The sequence below is a fragment of the Chlamydotis macqueenii genome, chromosome 10, assembly GCF_036417535.1.
Source record: "Chlamydotis macqueenii isolate bChlMac1 chromosome 10, bChlMac1.mat, whole genome shotgun sequence".
Classification (NCBI taxonomy): Eukaryota; Metazoa; Chordata; class Aves; order Otidiformes; family Otididae; genus Chlamydotis; species Chlamydotis macqueenii.
Window position 1 is genome coordinate 10,384,497 of NC_141565.1, and position 20,608 is coordinate 10,405,104.

The window sequence follows — 20,608 nt, forward strand, 5'->3', positions numbered from 1 at the left end:
TGCAAGAAGACCCCTGCCCTGCACCTGGCGCTGGGGCACGGTGACACCCTGGGCACCGCTGTGGGCCAGTGGCTGAGGCTGGCCAGGACAGTCCTCAGGATGGGATGGCTGTGGGGACAGCAGTGACAGCCCTGGGCCTGCCACAGCTGGGGCACCCAGCACAACAGGGTGCTGAGGGAGCGTGGTGGGTGCCGCGCAGCAGCAGGGCTGGGGAGCAGGCAGCTCCCTGGCAGGGCAGGAGGGAGGGCAGGAGGCAGGGAGCAGTGTCTCAAAGATCACGGGCAGGTATTAATAAGAGGGAGCAGAGCGTGTGCCCGGCTGGAGGGACCCGACCGGCTTGGGTGCAGCAGGTAGGAGGCTGAGGGCAAAGCGGGGACTTGGGCTGGCACAGCCCCAGGCACCCCAGGGGCGACTCGCAGGGCTGGTCTCAAGTGGGTGGGCATCTCAGCACCAGCTGAGCCTGGTGGGGCGATGGCACCTCTCAACTCGAGCCCTGCGCAACGTCAGGCTGCGGATCCGTACGGAGACGCCTCGGTCCCACCGTCCTGGCCCTGCAAAGGGAGAGACGCCATCGCAGCCCCGCTCCTCCCTGCCTGTGGTCTGAGGCCACTCTGCGGGGCAGGGGGCTGGGGAGGGTGCCGGCAGAGAGATGTTGAGCCCGTGACGCTCGCTGAGGGTTGACATTCCTGCTCCCCTCATGTGTAAAGGGACAAAGTCTGCAGACAGGGCTGTGGGGTGGCTGGGGCTTTGCACGGTGGCTGCGGTGCCCCACTGCCCCGGCTGCACCGCGGTACGTGGAGGAGACGGGCGGCTGGCGCTGAAAGGGGCTCTGCGTGGGCAGGTGGAGGGGGAGCCCCCCAGGCAGCTCTGCTGCAGCCCCCACCCGTGCACCCCCGTGGGGCAATGGGGCTGGCATGGGGCAGGAGCAGGCACTGCTGATTGCTGGGGCCTCGGCTCCCTCCCTGCCTGCACGCCAGCTGCCTGCCGCTCTCTGCTGTGAGCTGCCGCTGCTTCAGGACTCACAAAACTCAGCTCACCCCCGGCCTCGGGGCCTATCCAGCACTGCTGGCTGGGATGGGATGGCTCCACGGGGCAAGCAGGGATGCAGGAAGGGCCGGGGGTGGGCAGGATGCCAGGCACCCCCGGCCGCGGCGACACGGCTGAGCCGTCCCTTACCTCCCTGCAGCGGGCCGGCACGCGGGAGGGCTGGGTGGCCATGGAGGCAGAGATGGCACTGAGCCACCGAGTGCCCCGTGAGGTGCTGAGCGAGGCCGACCTGGAGGAAGTGGCGCAGCGGAAACCTCCCGCCGAGCACTCGCTGCGTGGTTATCTTCACAAGGCAAGGTAAGATCGTGCCAGTCGGGGGGCATTGTGCACCCCAGCCCCACTGCCATGGGGAGCCCAGCTCCAGCTGTCCCTGCGGTAGACACGGAGCAGACCTGGGGGTTGATTCCTGCAAGCCCAAACACCCATGTCCCCAACTCTGTTCTCCTGCCTGGAGGGACGCTTGGCTCCAGCAGCTGGATCTGGGGGTCCTGCAGGACCCATTGCTTCCCATGGGGCCCCGTCCACCCCCACTGATGTCCCCAAGCCCTCCCGCTTGTGCTCAGCCCCGGCTCCCTCTCCTTCCCCACCAGATGCTCGACCTCCACCGCCAAGTCCCTGCTCTTCCGGTTCCTGCCCTTCTTGCGCTGGATGCCCCGCTACCCAGTCAAGGACTGGCTCCTGGGGGACATCGTGTCAGGCTTCAGTGTGGGCATCATGCACCTGCCCCAGGGTGAGCGATGCCATGCCCAGGTTGCTGGGGGATCCCCACGGGTGGGAGGGCCAGGGCTTGGCCGTCCTTGACGTGTGTCCCTTCTCCACCATGTCCAGGGCTTGCCTACGCGCTGCTGGCCGGGCTGCCACCTGTCACTGGTCTCTATTCCTCCTTTTACCCCGTCTTCCTCTACTTCTTCTTCGGGACATCCAGGCACAACTCCGTGGGTGAGCTGAGGGACCACGTGCTCCCATGGGGATGGTGGGGTGGGAGTGAGGATGAGAGGGGTGAGCCTTCATCCATGGCACAGCATTGCCACAGCAACTGTTGGGGGAGGGACCTTTCTTGCCTTTACTTTGCACCACCAAGAAGGTGGTTGGCCATACCGGAGCCAAAGCACAGTGGGTACGCTTTGAGCCCAGCCCAAGGGGACAGGTGCCTCTGGACCTCAGAGAGGTCCTGGTGCTGACCTTGGGCTCCCTGCCCACCCCCACCTGTCCCCAGGCCCCTTCGCTGTCATCTCCGTCATGATTGGGAGCCTGACGGACTCTCTGCTGCCCAGTGACAACTTCCTGGAGTCCGTCAATGGCACCAATGGAACAGTCAATGAGGCATTGCGGGACGCTGCCAGGGTGGAGCTGGTGGCCACCATCACTGTCCTGACAGGCATCTTCCAGGTAAGGGGGCCCCAGCCCAGCCTAGCAGGGGATGGGGGCCATGGTGCCCCAGGGCTGCAACCTGTGGGACAAGTCTGCTGCCTCTCCTTCCAGGTGGGCCTGGGCCTCCTGCAGTTCGGCTTTGTGGTGACCTACCTCTCAGACCCACTGGTGCGCGGCTACACCACCGCTGCCTCTGTGCATGTCCTCATCTCCCAGCTCAAAAACGTCTTCGGGGTCTCCCTGGGCGAGCACTCGGGGCCACTCTCACTGTTCATAGTGAGTAGGGGCTTGCTGCCATGTAGAACTCCCCAGGCGCTCACCTGTGGGGCACATAGAGGCCCCCCAAAACCTACTGGGGAGGCATCTGCTTTCCTGAGCCCATTCCCTTCTCCTGTGTCCTCTAGACTTTCATTGAGATCTGCAAGAAGCTGCCAGAGACCAATGTGGGCACCCTGGTGACAGCCATCATTGCCATGGTGGCCATCTTCATCGTGAAAGAGCTCAACCACAAGTTTGCTGCCAAGCTACCCATGCCCATCCCCATTGAGCTTATCACGGTACCCAGAACTGCCCCAGTGCCCTGTGGGGATGCAGCCATGTCCCCTCCAGGGTGGGGAGGGGTGCCTTGGCAAGAGCAGCTCCAGGGCGTGGGTCCTCTCCTCCTCCTCCTCCTCCACCATGGTCCTTGCACAGAAAGGCCCTGCCTCATTCCAACCATCCTCCCCTAGATCATCGTCTCCACCGGCATCTCCTACGGCGTCAACCTGAATGACAAGTTTGGCATCTCTGTGGTGGGCCACATCCCCAGCGGGTGAGCAGGGCTGGGCAGTGAGGGTAGCCACACTGGGGCACCACATCACCCACAAACCTCCCTTTTGAGCCCTGTGTCCCTGTCTTGGCTGTAGGTTGAAGGCGCCCGTGGCCCCTAACATCAACTACTTTGGGCAGGTGGTGGGCAATGCCTTCGCCATTGCCGTGGTGGGCTATGCCATCTGCATCTCCCTGGCCAAGATCTTTGCCCTGAAGCATGGCTACAAAGTGGACAGCAACCAGGTGATGCTCTGATGTGCAGGGGCCCTTCCCTGGCTGAAAATCAAGCTTGTACCTCTTGCAGCCAGGGGCATGGTGCTCCTCAACTGCTGCTCTGCCTCTGCAGGAGCTGATCGCGCTGGGCCTCTGCAACTTCCTGGGTGGCTTCTTCCAGTGTTTTGCCATCAGCTGCTCCATGTCACGAAGCCTGGTGCAGGAGAGCACAGGGGGCAACAGCCAGGTGGGGCGGGGTGGTGCTGCCTCCCTGCATGGGGCTGGACCAGGGGCGAGGGGCTCACCTCTTGCCTCCTGCTCTCACCCCCACAGGTAGCTGGTGTCATCGCATCCCTGGTCATCCTGGTGACTATCCTGAAGATCGGAGAGCTCTTCCGGGACCTGCCCAAGGTACGTCTGGCCCCACAGCCTCCATGCCACACCCTGCTGCTGTGCCTGTCCCACGGCAAGGTGGTGTGGCAGGAGAACAGCCAAGGGCCCTCCCAAGAACTGCCCTCAGCATCCTCACACCTGCAGGGACTTTTCTCCTAGGCCATCTTGGCTGCCATCATCATCATCAACCTCAAGGGCATGTTCAAGCAGTTCAATGACCTCCGCATGCTCTGGAAGTCCAACCGAGTGGACCTGGTGAGGTGCCAACTGGCCCTGGAGCTGTGCTCTTCTCCCTGGAGAGGGCTTCTCCACCCTCCCTGGGGCTTGCAGGTGCCAGTGGGGAGGCCGTGCTGTGGTTGACCATGTCCCCCCTCCAGATGGTCTGGGTCGTGACATTTGTGGCCACACTCTTGCTGAACTTGGACATTGGCCTGGCGGCCTCAGTGGCCTTCGGGCTGCTCACCGTCATCTTCCGCACCCAGCTGTGAGTAGCCCGGGGCTGGGGTCCAGCGCCACGTCCCGAGGGCAGGGGAAGCCCATGGTGACCTCAGCCCCTTGCTCTGCTCCCTGCAGCCCCCACTACTCCGTCCTGGGACGCATCTCTGACACCAATGTCTACAGGGACGTGGCTGAATACCAGATGGTAACAGGGGGTGGGAGAAGAGCCGCCCGCAACGCAGGGGGCAGCTCGAAGCACCTCCAGGGGCTGTCTGCTGGGGAAAGGAGTGGGGGACATTTTGAGGGAGGGGAGGAAAGGGAACAAGGGGCTCCATCCCCAGGGTAGCACCCATCCCATCTGCCCCCAGGCACAGGAGGTCCCCGGTGTGAAGATCTTCCGCTCCTCCTCCACCCTCTATTTTGCCAATGTGGAGCTGTACGCTGAGGCTCTGAAGAAGAAGGTAGGAGAGCCACCAGCCCCCTGGCACTCCCCGTGCCCCCCTGCCTGCTGGCACCAGGGTGGCAGTGGGGCAGTGGGGTGCCTGGCGGACACAGGGCTGCATTGTTTTGCAGAGCGGCATCAACGTGGACCGCCTGATTGAGAAGAAGAAGAAGGCCCTCAAGAAGCTGAAGAAACAACAGAAGAAAGTAGAGAAGGCGAAGGCAAAGAGGAAAAAGGTGCTTCCCTGCCCCAGGAGACCCCTCCCGTGCCACCCTGCACCGTCTCCCCATGTGGCTCTGGCCCTCCGGCATTCACCGTGCCCGGTGGCCCATGGGGCTCCCGGTTCAGTCTGAGGCCACTGGGTGAGAAGAGGCACTGGGGCAGAGCTGGGCCGTGGCGTCACACCAAGGTCGGTGAGGAAAGCCAGGCTGTTAATGATTAGGTGGTGGAGCCAGTGAGTCATTAGCTATTCGGTGAGTTAATCAGAACGAAGAGTGAGCGCAAATGCTGACTTGGCACCGGCTAACGAGCCCGGCTCTGGAGAGGATCACTGGGGAAAGGGGTGGGTCTCAGCGCACCTGGAAAGAGGCCAAAAGCAGGTGAGGGTGCGAGTGAGGCACCCGCTCCCGGGTCCACCCACTGCTTGTGCCCCTATGCAGCCAGAGAGCCTCAGCAGGCCCCACTGCACCATAGGGCAGGGCAAGCGCGGGGGGAGGTACGCTGCCCGGGGTGCCACCAGCCCCCCCTGCAGTGAGCCGGGGGCTTCTTTCCTCCCCCAGGATGCAGAGGATGGGCTTAATGGTCCAGGCGTGGCGGTGATCGAGCTGAAGGAGACGGAAGGCAGCGCACCCCCTGAGCCCACCCTGTGCAGTTTGGGGCTGCCCCAGCCCGGCTTCCACGCCCTTGTCTTGGACTTCAGCCCGATCAGCTTTGTGGACACTGTCTCCATCAAGATCCTGAAGAACGTAAGGGGCCAGGGGAACAGGCGGGCGAGCAGTCTCACCGAGGGCATCCCCAGGGCTTGCAGGGTGGCCTGATGGCCACTGCCCATCCCTCTTCCTGGACAAAATGTGTTTTCTGCCATTTGCAGATCTTCAGGGATTTCCAGGAGATAGAAGTGGATGTCTTTGTTGCCGGCTGCCCAGGTGAGGAGGCTCTGCAGAGCTAGCAGCCCCTGCCGAGCATGCCCACCCCTTCGGGACACAGCTGCTGGCCTGGGGCTCCCTTCCATGGTGTCCCCATCCTCAGGGTTTCCCCAGGGGACAGGTGCTGCAGGTTGTCCCAGGGATCCAGTTTGAGCCCCGCAGCCCCCAGCGAGGCAGCTGGATGCCTGGTGATGGCCCCAGTGCCCCTGCAGCGCAGAGTGAGGGAGGCTGCCCTGGGTGGGGGGCAGCAGCCTCAGCCAGGTGCCATAGCTTCGGATGTTTCTCCCTCCACACAGTGCCCGTCCTTGCCCAGCTGGAACGGGGCAACTTCTTCAGCTCGTCCATCACCAAGCACTGCTTCTTCCCCTCGGTGCACGACGCTGTGGTCCACATCAACGAGGAGCAGCACTTGGCCTCGGTGAGCACCCGGCCTCGCCGTCCCCATTGCTGTGATGGAGTGGGGGGCAGCCAAGCCAACCTCTCCTCGTCTGTCTCCCTTAGGTGGACCACAGCACCCGAATGTAACCCCGCGAGAGGAAAACATCTCCCTGAGAGCTGGGCAGGCGAGGGGGCTTCGCCGCCCCGACAGCACCAACACACCCACCCTGGGGCCCGCAAGCCTTGTACCCCCGCCAGCCCCTCGGGACTCTTGACAGCTGGGGACCTGCCCCGGCCGTGAGCTCCCCCTGCCACGGAGCTGCTGCGGGCTGGGGCCAAGTGCCCTGCTCCGCTGGGAGCCCCCACAGCTGCTCCGGCCAGGCCGGTGCCTGGTTTTGGGGGATGGAGGGGAGCCCTCGGAGTCGGCTGGGGGAGCCCTCCTCCCGGCAGGGGATTGGCATCGCGGATAAAACCGTGTGGCGTTTCTCAGGCTTTATTTTAATGCACTTTCCTCAATAAAAGCGACCTCAGGCTGGGCGGCCTGGCTGCACCCTGGCACTGGTGGGCACTGCCTGGCTGGGCCCGGGCCTGGCCCTCCCTTCCTCTGACCCTTTTCTGTCACTTGCCCCCCGGACCCTCCCCGGGCCTGTCGGGCTGCGGTGGGGGGAGTGGGACGGGCGGGGACCCCCCCCTGCCCTGGGACCGCCCATCCCGCCGCCAGGGGGCGCTGCTGCCTCCCTTTGCGCATGCGCGTCCCCAGTGCCAGCACAGCCCTCCCTCTCGTGCGCATGCGCATCACGGCGCTAGCTGTCAGCCGCTAGGCCGCGTGCGCATGCGCCTCCCTGCCCACAAGCCCCCATCCTTCCTGCGCAGGCGCGCTGCGGCCCGGTCGGTCGGTCGGCGGCGGGGACAAGATGGCGGCTTCCTCTGTGTGCCGGGCGGGGTGCGCGGCCGGGCGGGCTCTGCTGCGGGGCCCTCGCCCCTCCGTGAGTCACTGCGGCCGGCGGCGGGGGAAGCGGCGAGGTGGGCCGGGGGGAGGCCGGCAAGGGGAGCGGGAGGCGCTGCCGGGCCCAGGCTGCCGGCCGGGAAGGTCACGGGGACGCGGTGGCCAGTGCGGGACGGGCAGCGGTCGCCCTGGAAGCCCCCTGGCTCCGCAGCGGGGCCGGGCGGGGGCAGCGGTGGCGGCAGCCTTCATCCTTCGCGGGGTTTTTTGGGGTCCTGCTGTCCGCTCCTCTTGTCCACCCCGCTGCTAGGTTTTGACTGGTTACTGCGAATCTTCTCTGGGGTTTTCGACCTGCTTGAAACCTTGGGGCTGCGGAGGGTTTGCAGCTCTCCAGTTAACGAGCAGTGTGCGGCAGGACCTCTCCAGTATAAACGTGAAAGGGCTTGTGTGGCCTGGCTTTGGTCAGCTGTGTGCTCAGCAGTCTGTGTTCTGGAGGTCTGCCCTGCAGAGAGGAGTTGCTGTTTACTTGTGATGGTTGATGGTAGTGTTTTTGGGTTTTTTTTTTTAGGCAGCTTTATTGACTTTAACAAGGAACCGAGGTGCTGCCACCTATGCCCAGACACTCCATAATATTCCTGAGACCCAGGTCACCACTCTGGACAATGGTCTCCGTGTAGCTTCAGAGGAGTCCAACCAGCCAACATGTACGGTAAGTTTAAGATGGGTTAAGGGCTTGCTTGAAACAATCAGCTTTGCCTAGTCTATAGCTGACCTTCAAAAGTGACAAGCCCCTATTTGAACCAAGGCTTTTGACAAGGATCCTACCCCTTCCCTTTGTTAACTGGTGGGATTAATGTAGCAATAGAAGGCCTAGCCTGGCTTTCTCTAAGTCTGTAATCAAGCTTTCATGCTATACAAGTTTTCTCAGCCTTAGTTTTTGTGTAAGCAGTAAGCAATGAGTAGTAATTGTATTTCTAGCAAAGCTGCTAGATAAAAACCCAGAATGCGTACAGGAAACCGTTGCTGGTGGATGTTCTTATTTTGGTGCTACTAGTGCAACGTCTGTGAAGGAGACTTTTTGTCCCTGCTGTTCTATTTGTGGCGCGAGGCTTGAGCATGCCGATTGTTTTCTTTTCTAATATGTGTAGTTGATACTTTTGCCGTTAGGTGGGTGTGTGGATTGGCGCGGGGAGCCGCCATGAAGATGAGAAGAACAACGGAGCCGGTTACTTCCTGGAACATCTGGCCTTTAAGGTAAGGAGGTATGCTGGGTCTGGCGCAGGATTGCATGGAGGGCTGTTCTAAATATTCACTTATATATTGCACTTTTGCTTCGGAGGCTGTAGCTGTTAAAAGAGAGTGTAAATAAGGTCAGCTGAGTCTCACAGACTTTGAACATAGTACAAAAATTAACATCAAAAGGCACCTAGCATACACAGTGCTCTTTGTTTGAATATGCAGCAACTTGCAAGCACGCATGAATTAAGGCAAGTCTTTCTTACTAGTTGGTATTTCCCCTTTTAAAGGAAAAAAAGTTGCAATTTTGAAGTGAGACTGAGTCTCTGACACTGTGGTTCCAATCCCTGACTATCCCAGCCACTGTGTAACGCACGTATAGAGCTATGTCAAGAAGTGTGTTTGTTCAGGTTAGCAGGCAGAGCTCAAAGCAGCATTTCCAGTAGCTATTTTTTTTTGTTTGTTTTCCTAGTGGGCCAGCAAAGTTTAGAGACTACAGCTCTTACTTTTCTAATAATGTAAGTGTCTGCTGAACAGCCCTAGGGCAGAAGACATCTAAGCCTGACAGTTGCTGCCTCAGCCTATCCCATCATAGGCAGCTGCAGCATCTGGCTTGCTCCTTAAGTGATGAGCCCAGTATTACCAGTAGTTTTCTGCTCCTATACACTTCAGCCATCCTTTGGCGAGAGTAAATAAGCCAAGTTTTAAATCTCTTGCTTTCTGCACTTGCTCTTGGCTTTTATGAACCACATGACAGGTTTTATTGGTTTAGGTCTTTATTGTTCTTTTCTTTGCTTTAGCTCTACCCAAGAGGGAAATGTGTTAATTTTGTAATTGTGTTTATGTTTTCTTTTAGGGCACAAAGAAGCGTCCCTGTGCTGCCTTTGAGAAGGAGGTGGAGAGTATGGGTGCTCACCTAAACGGGTACACCTCGCGGGAGCAGACTGCCTATTACATAAAAGCCTTGTCCAAGGACATGCCCAAAGGTAGGATGACCAGTGGGCAAAGTCTGATTTGGAAGTTAAGGATGAAGCAAGCACGTGTGCTTGTGTTTCTCCACCACCAGCATCCTTTGTAACAACAGACCAGGGAATGAAGTTGTGTCTGAGCAGTAAATTGGAGGTTTTAGAAGTCCTCAGTGCAGCTCTTGCAGGTGTTGGTTGTGCTCTGTACTGTCACGTGCAGACTCCTCTTTGGGTTGGTTTTGTCCAGAGGTGGTGATTTGAATCAGAGCTGTGGACCCTACTGTAGATGTCGCAAGCTCTCTGTGAGGATTCAGTGTGTTTTTGCAACGGTACCCCACTTTTGGTGCTTCACCTGCAGTTGTTGCCTGCTTTCCACTGGCAGCGATGCTTGGCAAGCTGGCTTGGACACTTCATGCGAAAACAGTGCTGTTAGCCCCTCTCTGAGGCTGTGGGAATGGGTGGTACTCATCTCTGTCACGGGTGCCCCTGCTGCCTGCATGTCTTCTCTCCTTTCAGCAGCACCGGGTAGCAGTCGGGTAGCGGGATTGCTAACGTAGGAAATGTGTTGCAGTTGTAGAGCTTTTGGCTGACGTTGTGCAGAACTGTGCGCTAGAGGAGTCTCAGATCGAAAAGGAGCGTGGTGTCATCCTTCAGGAGTTGAAAGAAATCGACAGCAACTTGGCGGATGTTACCTTTGATTACCTTCATGCCACGGCTTTCCAGGGGACGGCACTGGCCCGCACTGTTGAAGGGACCACGGAGAACATCAAGTGAGCAAGAGACTGGGTGTGGTACATGGCCCATGGGTTTCGGTCCCTGGGGTGCGTGACTGCTGCTTCTCAGTAGTGGTGACTGCACCGGGAAAACCGTCCGTACACAGAGGTGACCTGTGCCCCTGGGCTCCTTGTTGTGTCTTGACTGTGTTTTCCCGGTTGGTGCTGGAGAATGTGTAGTGCTGCACATGTTCTTCTGTAGAATCAGCTTGACCCAAGCCGTGAGGTTGGTAGGGCCAGGTTTGAACATTCTCCTGTACCTGTTAGTTTGACATTATTAGAGAAATCAAGAGCTACGGCTGCTCATTAAAGCACGTGAAGTCACCTGTTAGGACACTGGTGGCTTGAGTGACCAGGGTCAGTACTCTCTGGTCTGTATTGAAGTCTATCCTTAACTTTCCGTCTTGGCCACCGGTTTCTGTTCTTTGTGTTCCAGAGTTAGAGCACAGGGAAAGCACAGGCAGTGCAGTCTTGCTTCTAAAAAGTATTTTTACCCCACAACTAAATGAATCAACATCATCACCGCTGTCTGCGCTGTAAACTTGTTTGTCCTGTGCCTCTCATCCCTGCAGCTCAGAGGTCCTGATATGCTGGGTCTCTCTGTGTTCTTTCTAGGCATCTGACTCGAGCAGATCTAGCTTCATATGTTGATACTCACTTCAAGGCACCTCGTATGGTCCTGGCAGCTGCTGGAGGTAAATTCTAGAGCCTTGTGATTCTGGGAGGCCTCAGTATTTTCAAGCTGGTGATCAAACCCCTGTCACACATCTCTAATGTAAAATCAGATGAGTTTGTTAAATGAAGCTGTTTGAAACTGCAAATGTCTCTCTTTCCCATTGCCAGGTATTTCCCACAAAGAGCTGGTAGATGCAGCTAGGCAACACTTCAGTGGAGTGTCTTTTACATACAAAGAGGATGCCGTGCCTATCCTCCCGCGCTGTCGCTTCACAGGGAGTGAGGTAAAGTTGTTTTGGTCCCAGACAAAACAAGCAGCTGTTGCCAAGCTGTTGAATAAATGTGAAAACAGTTGTAGCTGCTTCCAAGAAGAAAAATCTGTTTGTGTATCTCGGAGAAGCTGATGATGTAGGGCCTGTTGTGACAGGACTAGGGGTAATGGTTTTAAAATAGAGGGAGGTAGATTCAGATTAGATATTAGGAAAAAATTTTTTACACTGAGGGTTGTAGAACACTGGAACAGGTTGCCCAGAGAGGTGATAGATAGCCCATCCCTGGAAATGTTCAAGGCCAGGTTGGATGAGGCTCTGAGCAACCTGATCCGGTTGGGGATGTCCTTGCTCCTTGCAGGGGAGTTGGACTGGATGGGCTTTGAAGGTTGCTTCCAACCCAAACCGTTCTATGATTCTATGTAGCATTTTGGTAGTGCTCAGTCTTCTGTCAGCCTGGCATTGTAACAGGCTGCAGACAAAGCCACAGTGCTCATGCAGTTCTCCCTTGCTCCTTGATGATTTTCTAGATCCGTGCCAGGGATGATGGTCTGCCTGTTGCCCACGTTGCTCTTGCTGTGGAGGGGCCAGGATGGGCTGATCCAGACAACGTTGTCCTCAATGTGGCTAATGCTATCATGGGACGCTATGACCGCACGTTTGGAGGTGGTAAGGTAAGAGGCTTGTGAGTGTGATAGGGAGAGCCTGGAGCCTTTTAATATGAAATACTAAATATGAGGGAGACCCTGGGTGAGTGTGCTTTACGGGAGGCTGTGGTTCGCTTCCAGCTGTGAAGTGGTTAGGAGTCTGGAGAGCAGGATAGAAGTGCAGTCGAGGTTAACTAGGACCATTTTTGAGAGGTGATGCTGGGAGACGAACTGAGCCTTCTCTCCTAACTTTGAAAGAGGTTTAGCTGATGAATTCTCAGCAGCTTGTTCCCACCCTCACAAACTAACCACTCAGTGGGGGTGGTGATGGAAGCAGGACAGAGTAGCCCACAGCCTCATGATGCAAGCTTGCCTTGCAGGTGGAACTTGTTTAAAACCCTGATGTTACATCTGTTCTCATCTGAAATCTCTCTGGCCTGCATAACTGTGCTAACCCCTGCTACTGGGAGACTTTGCACTTCCCATTTTCTCTGCTCTTACAGTGGTATGCATACCAGCTCCTCATCTGCAGCTGGGAAAGGAAATGGTTTTGCTGGATGGACTCTTAGGCCATTGTCTGTGGCTTTTCCACCAGCAAATCTCATCTGTTGACCACATGAAGGGCCTAAATTAAGCTCTGCTTCAGCAAAGTGTTCCACTCTGTCTTGTCTGTGGTCTTTGTGAAAACAACTCAGTTGGAAAGAATGTGGAGCTGTGAGGAGGCTGTAAGAGTGCAGTGGCTAACGGTACCTCCTTATTTACAGAATCAGTCCAGCAGGCTGGCTACGCTTGCGGTGGAGCATAATCTCTGCCACAGTTTCCAGACGTTCAACACCTCTTACTCTGATACCGGCCTCTTTGGTTTCCATTTTGTTTCCGATCCTCTGTCCGTAGATGACATGCTGTATTGTGCTCAGGGGGAGTGGTAAGTACAACTTTGGCAAAAGTTCCTGTTTAAGATCTGACCCTCTGAGGCTGAGCTGGTGGGGACTATATTATGTCTTCAGAGACCTGTGTTTCTGTATGAATTTCTTGGTAACTCACATTCTGGTTTAGCGATCCTGTAAATGGCTTCTGTAAATGGCTTAGGATGTGGCTTTTGAGGAGATATTTTAATTCCTTAGGGCTCTTCAGGTCTTTCTTTCATGTTTCCAAGTACTAGCACTGAGGCTTTTGGGTTTTTTATGTACAAATGAGATGGTTTCTTAGAGACAAGACTTTCCCAGGTGCCCAAGAGGCGTATCTCCATTGTCTTGTTAAGCTTGAGCAAAGCAGGCAGAGTTCCCGCCTTCCAGACTGTTGTGTTGTGGCTGATAAATGCCCCACTGCTGGAGTCATGCCAGTGTTTGGGGACCTTCTGTCTATTCTGTCTTTATACGTGTATATCCCACTAATGATTCGAGGCTACGTCTGAGATTCAGAGCTGAGCGGCACTGTGTGTGGAGCAGATGGAGTTAGCCCTTGCCCCAGAGACGTTGCAGTTGGCAGAGAAGGAAGGGATTTAGCAGCTGGAGTCCAAACAGACTCTGTAGAACTGTCTTGTTCTTTCACCGTCAGTTTCCATAGCAGCTTCCCGTGCGTGGGAATAGCTGACATGCCTTCCTTTTCTTGTGGTAGCGTACCGCAGACCGCTTGCCACTGTGCCTGATGGGCAAGCTAGAGCCAGCACCAGGGCTGCTTAGACCTTCGTGAGTGTAACTCGGCACGTAACCTGCTGGCTGATGTCCCCTGCCTGTAAGCTTGAGTGCTTTCTCTCCCCTCCTGCTGTTCGATGCTCCCCGGTTCTTAGCTGCTTTGTGGTTATCAAGAATGAATGTCAAGCCTGTAAGACAAGTGATGTTGATAATAGCTTATTTCTGCAGAGGCTTGGGAAAGAGAAGAATTCACTTTCTGTCTAAGCAGACAAACATCTTTAGGAGCTTTAGTGGTCTTTCCATCTCCTCTCCAGGATGCGTCTGTGCACTAGTACCACAGAGTCGGAGGTGAAACGAGCCAAGAACTATCTCCGAAATGCCATGGTGGCTCAACTGGATGGTATGTTCTGGTTTATGGACTGACCACTGCGCAACTTTCAGATTACTGCTTATGCCTCTCCTGGGGAGTGGAGCTCAGCTAGTCATTGCGGTACTGCTGGTGGGCACTGGGCAAAAACTTCCTCTTCCTCCTTCCATGTTGTCAAAGCAGCTGAGCCCAGTCTGCTGTCCTCCAAGCTAGCTCTGACCCTGTGAACTTCTAGTTGTTCTGTTGCTGAGAGGTGAATAAGGTGCTGTCTGCTGAAGTGAGAATTGAGACCCTCAAAATGGTCTGCCTTGGCTATAACACTGTGGAGACCAGTGAAGCAATCTTTGCGTTGCTTAACTGCTACCAGAGCTGCTTAGAGTGGTAACTATGACTGGTCCTTCATTAGAAGCTGTTTAACCTCTAGAATTGCTTCTGTCTGCTTTGGCTGATCAGGCTGTGTAATTCTGGAAGGCTTTCTGTTATACTGACCGTGTGATACCTTCAACATCTAGGTACTACCCCAGTGTGTGAGAATATTGGAAGCCATCTCTTGAACTACGGACGCCGTATCCCTCTGGAGGAATGGGATGCCAGGATTGCTGTAGGTATCCGTTTGTTTTGGTTGGGTTACCTGAGCATGGTGGTGTCAGGATTTTCTGGCCTTAGTTTGCTGCAGTAACATGAGGCTTACTTATTCCGTAGCCAAGCTGCCTGGAGTCCAGGCGTTCGTCTCGCTGGCACTGATATAAACATGCCGGACTCTCTGGCGTAGACTCACTGTATCCTGGGGCTGGATTCAGTCCATCCTGGAAAGAGGGCATATGCCCGTGTTAAGCAGCACAACTTGAAATTCCTTTAACAGATTCCCTGGAGGTGGCCAGTATCTGGTTTGTGTAATCCTGCAGCCACTGTATCCCTAGGGAGGCTTCAGATTTTGGACTGCCGTGTCCTCTGTACTCTCAGGAGAATGTGCTGTGTAGAACATTAGCCATCCTCCCAGACAAGAGCTGGGCAGTTGGTGCAGATGGCCCCCAAGGGTTTGACAATATCTCTTTGATCATCTTGATATGTAATGGCAACAGTAACTTCCAACTTTGAGAAATGCAGGTCTGCTGGAAGGATCATTAATTGCTTGTTTGATATTTATTAGGCTGTTGATGCAGGAATGGTGAGAGAGGTCTGCAGTAAATACATTTATGACAAATGCCCGGCAGTTGCGGCAGTTGGTAAGTAGTAAGCGACAGTAGCTCAAAAACCAGGAAGGGGTCAAGAGTGGAGTGGAAGTGAGCTGCGGGCACTTCTCGCGCGTATGTTCTGGCCTCCTAACCACTCCAGTTCTTCGCTGGTATTCTTCTACTTCTGCACGGTTTGATGTGCCAAGGCACGTTTGCCAGGACATCAGACCTGCAGGTGATGGAGGTGCAGTGGCAGGAAGCTGCTGGCTGTCCTCCCACCTCTCTACTTGCTGTGGAGCCGTGACTAAGATTGGGAGTCCCATAGCTGGGTGTGGGCCCAGCGATGTCTGCCAGGTGTCCTTACCCTGGGGTCATGGTGATTTATGTAAGGGAAGTGAAGAGACATGGTTCTCTTGGGCTGCTCTGGCATGTCTGTCTGGCCAAGGACAAATTCCTCTCAGAAAACCTGCCTGAGCAGCTCAGCTCAGCTCCGCTCTGCTGCCTACTTCCTGTGTGTTGTGGATTCCCCTCCTCCATGCAGCTGTTTCCTCTGGCCTTCAAAGAGACTGGTTTTGAACAGGAAGTTGGAATGAGCTAGCCAAAATCTCTGAGTTGGTGGCTCCCTTTATTTCATACCTCCATGTGGAGCTGTACTGAGTATGCCTGGTTGTGTGCATAGGTGCTCTGGATTGTGAGCACAGTCTGCTGTGCCACTGTCTACTTTAAGACCGTGGGAAGCTGCACAGGGATTTTAATTACGCCTCTAGTCTCCAGTGACTGACTCTTGTTCTGTTCGCTCAGGTCCCATTGAACAGCTCTTGGATTACAACCGTATCCGCAGTGCCATGTACTGGATCCGTTTCTAGGATGTGTTCCTGCACGGTTGGAAATAGTGAAGCTGTGGACTGTGACAGGTTCCCTCTGGCTCTGAATGTCTTGTGCTCCAGGGGCAAGATGAGTCCCATCAAAATGGCTGTCTTCGTGGTGTTAAGTGTAATGAAACAAAAATAAACAATCCTATATGGAGTTGGTTCTGCTGGGTCATGACTGTGTCTTGTTGGGTCATGTGGACATTGTTAATCTTGTCAAATTGGTGAGGTATTGGACCAATCAGCCTTGATTTGTCAGGGCTCATGCTAGAAACTTGTCTGTGTGTCTGTCTGCGGCCCTGCCTCCTCTGTCCTTAGCTGGCACTGTCCTGATTTGGAGCTCTGGTCTTCAGGCTGGTTGAAGGAAGTCTTTTTGCTGGTATGAGGCTGCCAGGGCAGGTGTAGCTATTTCCACTGTGCCCCTCTGTGCAGCGGCAGCATGGCCAGACTCGGGCTGTGGCGTTGCTGCTTGTGCAGACTTAAGAACAAAGTGGGGGACTGGGACCTCCGTGCTCTCCTGATCACCAAGGAGATCAAAATGTATCTGTGGAAAGTTGGTCCTCTTCCTGTCCCTGGGATGTGGTGTTAGTGTTTGTGGCCCTCTTGGAGTGACTGCCTCTGCAGTAGGGGCAGTTTCTGCAACCCCTCTCTCCCTCATCAGTTACAGACAAAACTGATGGCTGAGTTCCCACCACCTATGTATCTGGTGAGGTGATCAGCCTGGCCTTGCCTGGTGCTGCCTCAGTACGAGGCGATTGTCTCTAGCAGGTTCGGGAGGTGTGAGGAGCTGGAGCTGTTGCTAAACAAACGTCTTTCCAGAGCCTATGTGAGGATATGGTACCTCTCACCTTAAGCTTCCTTGTTACTTGTAAACCAGCTCAATAATGAGCAGAAATTGTGGAGTACGTGGTGTTGGTCTACTTGTGTAGATGATAACCCTCCATCTATCCAGTCAGTCTCAGCTATGCAGTAGTTGAGAAGCTGCTGACTGAAGTATAGGGTGGCCTGCCCTATAGCCGGAACATAATCGCTAGGTCTGGGTAGCTGAAAGAGCTCCCCATCCCTTTCTGCTCCTGCTGGTGTTAATCTGGTGGTTGTTCCTTGTCTTGCCTGGGGGAAGCTGGAACGTGGAACAGAACGGATGAAACTGAGCCAGGGGGATGGAGGACAGCTTCCCGCCAGGTGGCACTAGCCTGTCACAGCTACCCTTGGAAGCTGTGAGGTGCTCCTGTTTAGTTTTTGTCTTTGGGATAAATCTCCCTGGGATTCTCATTTAATTTCCAGGTGCTGCCCTGACAAGTGGGGTTTAAAAATAGTGTAAAAGCTCCTAGGAGTTAGTCATTACACTTGAGACTAATCCAGTGTACTAAATCGTTTGTGCTGAATCCAGATTCTTGAGAGTCAGTGTGTCTGAACGCATTGCGTATACCAGGCAAGTTTGAAACTGTTAAATGTTCTTGATGCAATTTGGTTTAACTACCGTCGCAAGCTCTGGCTCGTCACAAGTGCACTGAGGGCTGAAAAACTAAACAAGCTCACTTACGCCTCAAGCCTTGTGGAACCAGTAAATGATTGTGTCTTGGTTTTGAGACTGCACTCAGACAGTAATCCTCTCTTGTCTTTCATTGCTATTTATTTCCCCCAAAGTGAAGAGCTTCCAGGGTGCTTTGCAGTTGGTAAGAAATACAAGGAAAGGGAGATGTACATCCTTGCTTTAGCATTTCCTACAAATTTTCTTCCCTGGAGGTATCTGCTTGGGAATGGTTGTTCTCCTTGAGTAACTCCCCAGCCCCTCCTGCACTGCTTTGTACAAGGAACAGATTCAAACGTCTCTGCAACTGTTGCTTTCCCAGCAGCTCTGTTTCTGTGCAGAAGCAGCGGACTGGCTGCACTGAGCAGCGTGTTACCAGCGCATCGGCGAGGACTGGCACCCGTTCCTCCTCCTGCCCGAGAGGCTGCAGCTCTGCAAGGGTGGCTGGCTTATGCAGCGCCGGAAGGTATTTTGTAGATGCTTTTATCCCTGTAGAAATCTGAGTATCTGGGCTGGTCTAGACTAGGAGCTGTGCCCTGGTGAGTGGCACGGGGTGCAGAGTGCTGTTGTGTGCCTGCTAGCAGCTGGGAGTCGAGGCTGAGCCGTGCCCAAAGTGTTGGCATCTTCTGGCTGCAGTTCCAATGGCACTGTGCCCCGTAGTGCCTGTCGTGTTTGGGTGCCCGTGCTTCCAGAAACACAGGCGTCTCACCAGCTATTAGGATTGAGAGGTTTACAATATCATTTTTCCTTGGTAAACAACCTTTTTCAGCAGCCAGACTGGGGATCTAAAAGGTGAGGAGGGGAAACCCATTCAGGAGTTGAGAGTGTTATTGCTTGGCAGACACCCATGCTCTGAGCCTTGGTGAGGGGCTTGGGAAGCATAACCTGGAAGTTGTGCAGAGTCGTCAGGCCTTTGGCAGCTGAATCCCTTGGTGCTGGAGGAACTGAAGCTCTAATCTCGTTGGCAGGTCTCCTGCTGTTTGAGCCATAGGGGTGTGTTTCTGTTCCTCCATCGGAGCAGCCTCAGTCCAAGGGAATCCAAACTGGGAAATGTCTGGCACGATGGAAGTCTCCTACCTCGGTGCTTTTCCCGAACCTTCAAAAAGTGAGATCTTTCACTGGACTTCCTGCGGTTTCCGCTGCCCAGTGAAGGACAGTGGAAGTGCCAGAGGAGGGAGTTGGAACCATCCCTAGAACAGGGCAATTTCACTGAAACTGGAGATGGCCTGGGTGACCTAATAAATCTGTTTCCTGGCTCCCTGGACAATGCAGGATTGTTCAGCGGGGCTCTCTGACCGGTCTAGTTCTCAATGGCTTAAGTGTTTTATTTTGCTACTTCACTTGGAAGGTTACTTGGGATCCCATTAGACTGTGCTGATAAATTTAGTCTGGTGTATGAACTGGCCTTTGCTCCCTTCCCTTCTGTATGGTGCTGTCTTACCCTTTCCCAGTAAAGTTCTCTCTTTGAAGTTCATGCCCTCCACCTACCTCTAGGCGATTGCTTTCCCTCCCTGACATCTTGGCTCTCTGTCTCTTGGAAGAGAGGAGAATTTGGAAAGGAGGATGCTGTGCATTGTGTGTACCTTATCCAAAGCTCTGCGACGCCACTTGCTTCAGTGCTTTTTTCCCACCATACAGAGCTATTCTGGGTACATGAAATCTGGCAGTAAAAACAGGGAGAGCTTGCTAGAGATCTGTGCTGAGCGCTCCGAGTTTCCCTGGTCTCTAGCAGGAAAAGCTCTCGGTACCCCCAGTGCGGGGCTGCGGGGCCAGGGCAGATGTACAGGGTGGATCTGCTTGTGGAGCAGGCAGCCGCTTTGATATGTGAGCTGCTTGTTTGGGATTCTGGTGCTTGCCAAGAGAGGGGCCACAGCAACCAATTGTCAGTAGTTGCCTCACCTGAACTAATTACCCCCCTGGAAAGTACAGTTGATACTCATCATAGGTGCTGAGCCAAGCCTGTCCTCAGGGAGCTGCAGAGAGGCTTTCACAGAAATGAGAGGCTTGGAGCTGTGCCGCTCTTTGGTGCCAGAGAGCTTTTGGGAGGAGAGCCCGCTGCCCTCCGGGCCTGCTTCTCTACCCGCTCTCCTGCCGAGGCTGATGGAAAATGGCAGTGGGAGCAACAGGCGAGGGGGGTTTAAAAGATGGGGCAGAAGTGCAGCTCTGCTGCTGTCTCCTGTTATCGGATCCTTTGGTGCAGGGTTGACCAAGGCACTGGCACGGCTGTGACCAGGGGTGTTTTCCTCTGGCCAGCCCCTGCATGGCGTGGTTTGCTCAGAGGAGGGCTGAGTGCTCCCTGTGATGAAGTGTCACCCAGTGGGGCTGCAGGATTGCTGGGGTGAGGGTAGTACCCAATGCTTGGCTTGCACTCCCAGGGCCTCCTGCATGTCACATTGCTCTGCTGTGCATCGCAGGGACTTTGTAAACCAGGAGAGAGGAATGGTTAGCAGCAGTATCCAGAAATCCCATTTCCTATTTGGAAAAGGAAACGGCTCATTTAAAGCTTTAGTGTATTCATTGTGTGGAGAAGCAACGGACAAAGGGCCCATCCAGGCCTGACTGCCAGCTACAGCCATCCCAGGCTGCTGTGAGACGCAAGGCTGAGTGAGGCACGGCGGCAGGGCTTGTCTTCATTGTCTCAGCTCTTTCTTCAATGGCATGTCTGGAAGGGGGCGAGTCTGAGCCCTGAACACCCTCATTAAAAGCTGCTTTACCCCACACGCCATCCAAAGAGAATCAGTGGTTCTCACTTTTCCATGCAAGTCTTCTCTTTCCAGCTCTTTCCCCTCACACGTTTTCATGCCGCAGGGCTCTGAGGTTTTTAGTGGCGCTGCCAGGCTGAGGTTTGGCTTTGCTACCCCTTGAGCCCATTGCTGGGGATGCCCAGAAAAGCTCCTAGAAGTGGGGTGCCTGGAGGAGGATCTGCCCAGGTTCTCACCTGCCCAGGAATGGAAAATGGAGCTGCTGGCCCAGCTGTAGGCTGCTGGGGTGGCAACCTGGGGAGGACCCAGCTCTGGTCTGTGAGAGCAGGAGGGGTTTTCTGTACAAAGAGGTGTCAACGGGAGTAGCGCCTGTGCTGGATCACCTGCCAGATGCTCTGGAGACACTGCTTCTGCTTGGTGTCCCACCATCCATTGCTGAGCCTCCACTATGCTCTGGGATTATTTAAAGCTCCTTACGCTGCCTTGGCGTGAGAACTGCATAGCACAGGCAGCACGAGGACAGCGAAGGAAGGCGGATCGAATGCCACATGACCCGAGTTGAGCGAGGCTAATCATGTAATTAAG

The 20,608-nt window shown here is 55.1% G+C and overlaps 2 protein-coding genes across 2 annotated transcripts; both read left to right on the forward strand.

Moving 5' to 3' along the window:
- The first annotated feature begins 1,216 nt into the window (after positions 1-1,216).
- SLC26A6 (solute carrier family 26 member 6) lies at positions 1,217-6,647 on the forward strand. The gene is made up of 19 exons (XM_086755274.1): positions 1,217-1,344; positions 1,638-1,777; positions 1,876-1,986; positions 2,264-2,436; positions 2,530-2,694; positions 2,823-2,975; positions 3,147-3,229; positions 3,324-3,471; positions 3,575-3,688; positions 3,775-3,852; positions 3,994-4,089; positions 4,212-4,318; positions 4,408-4,477; positions 4,641-4,733; positions 4,846-4,950; positions 5,503-5,679; positions 5,805-5,859; positions 6,156-6,277; positions 6,361-6,647. The coding sequence occupies exons 1-19, from the start codon at positions 1,217-1,219 to the stop codon at positions 6,382-6,384; spliced, it is 2,142 nt and encodes a 713-aa protein (XP_086611400.1). The 3' UTR covers positions 6,385-6,647.
- A 435-nt stretch (positions 6,648-7,082) lies between these two features.
- On the forward strand, positions 7,083-15,947 carry UQCRC1 (ubiquinol-cytochrome c reductase core protein 1). Its single transcript, XM_086755610.1, has 13 exons — positions 7,083-7,223; positions 7,749-7,889; positions 8,348-8,434; positions 9,273-9,402; positions 9,953-10,151; positions 10,770-10,849; positions 10,998-11,113; positions 11,629-11,772; positions 12,510-12,670; positions 13,694-13,779; positions 14,259-14,347; positions 14,897-14,972; positions 15,723-15,947. The coding sequence occupies exons 1-13, from the start codon at positions 7,152-7,154 to the stop codon at positions 15,785-15,787; spliced, it is 1,446 nt and encodes a 481-aa protein (XP_086611736.1). The 5' UTR covers positions 7,083-7,151; the 3' UTR covers positions 15,788-15,947.
- Positions 15,948-20,608: the final 4,661 nt, after the last annotated feature.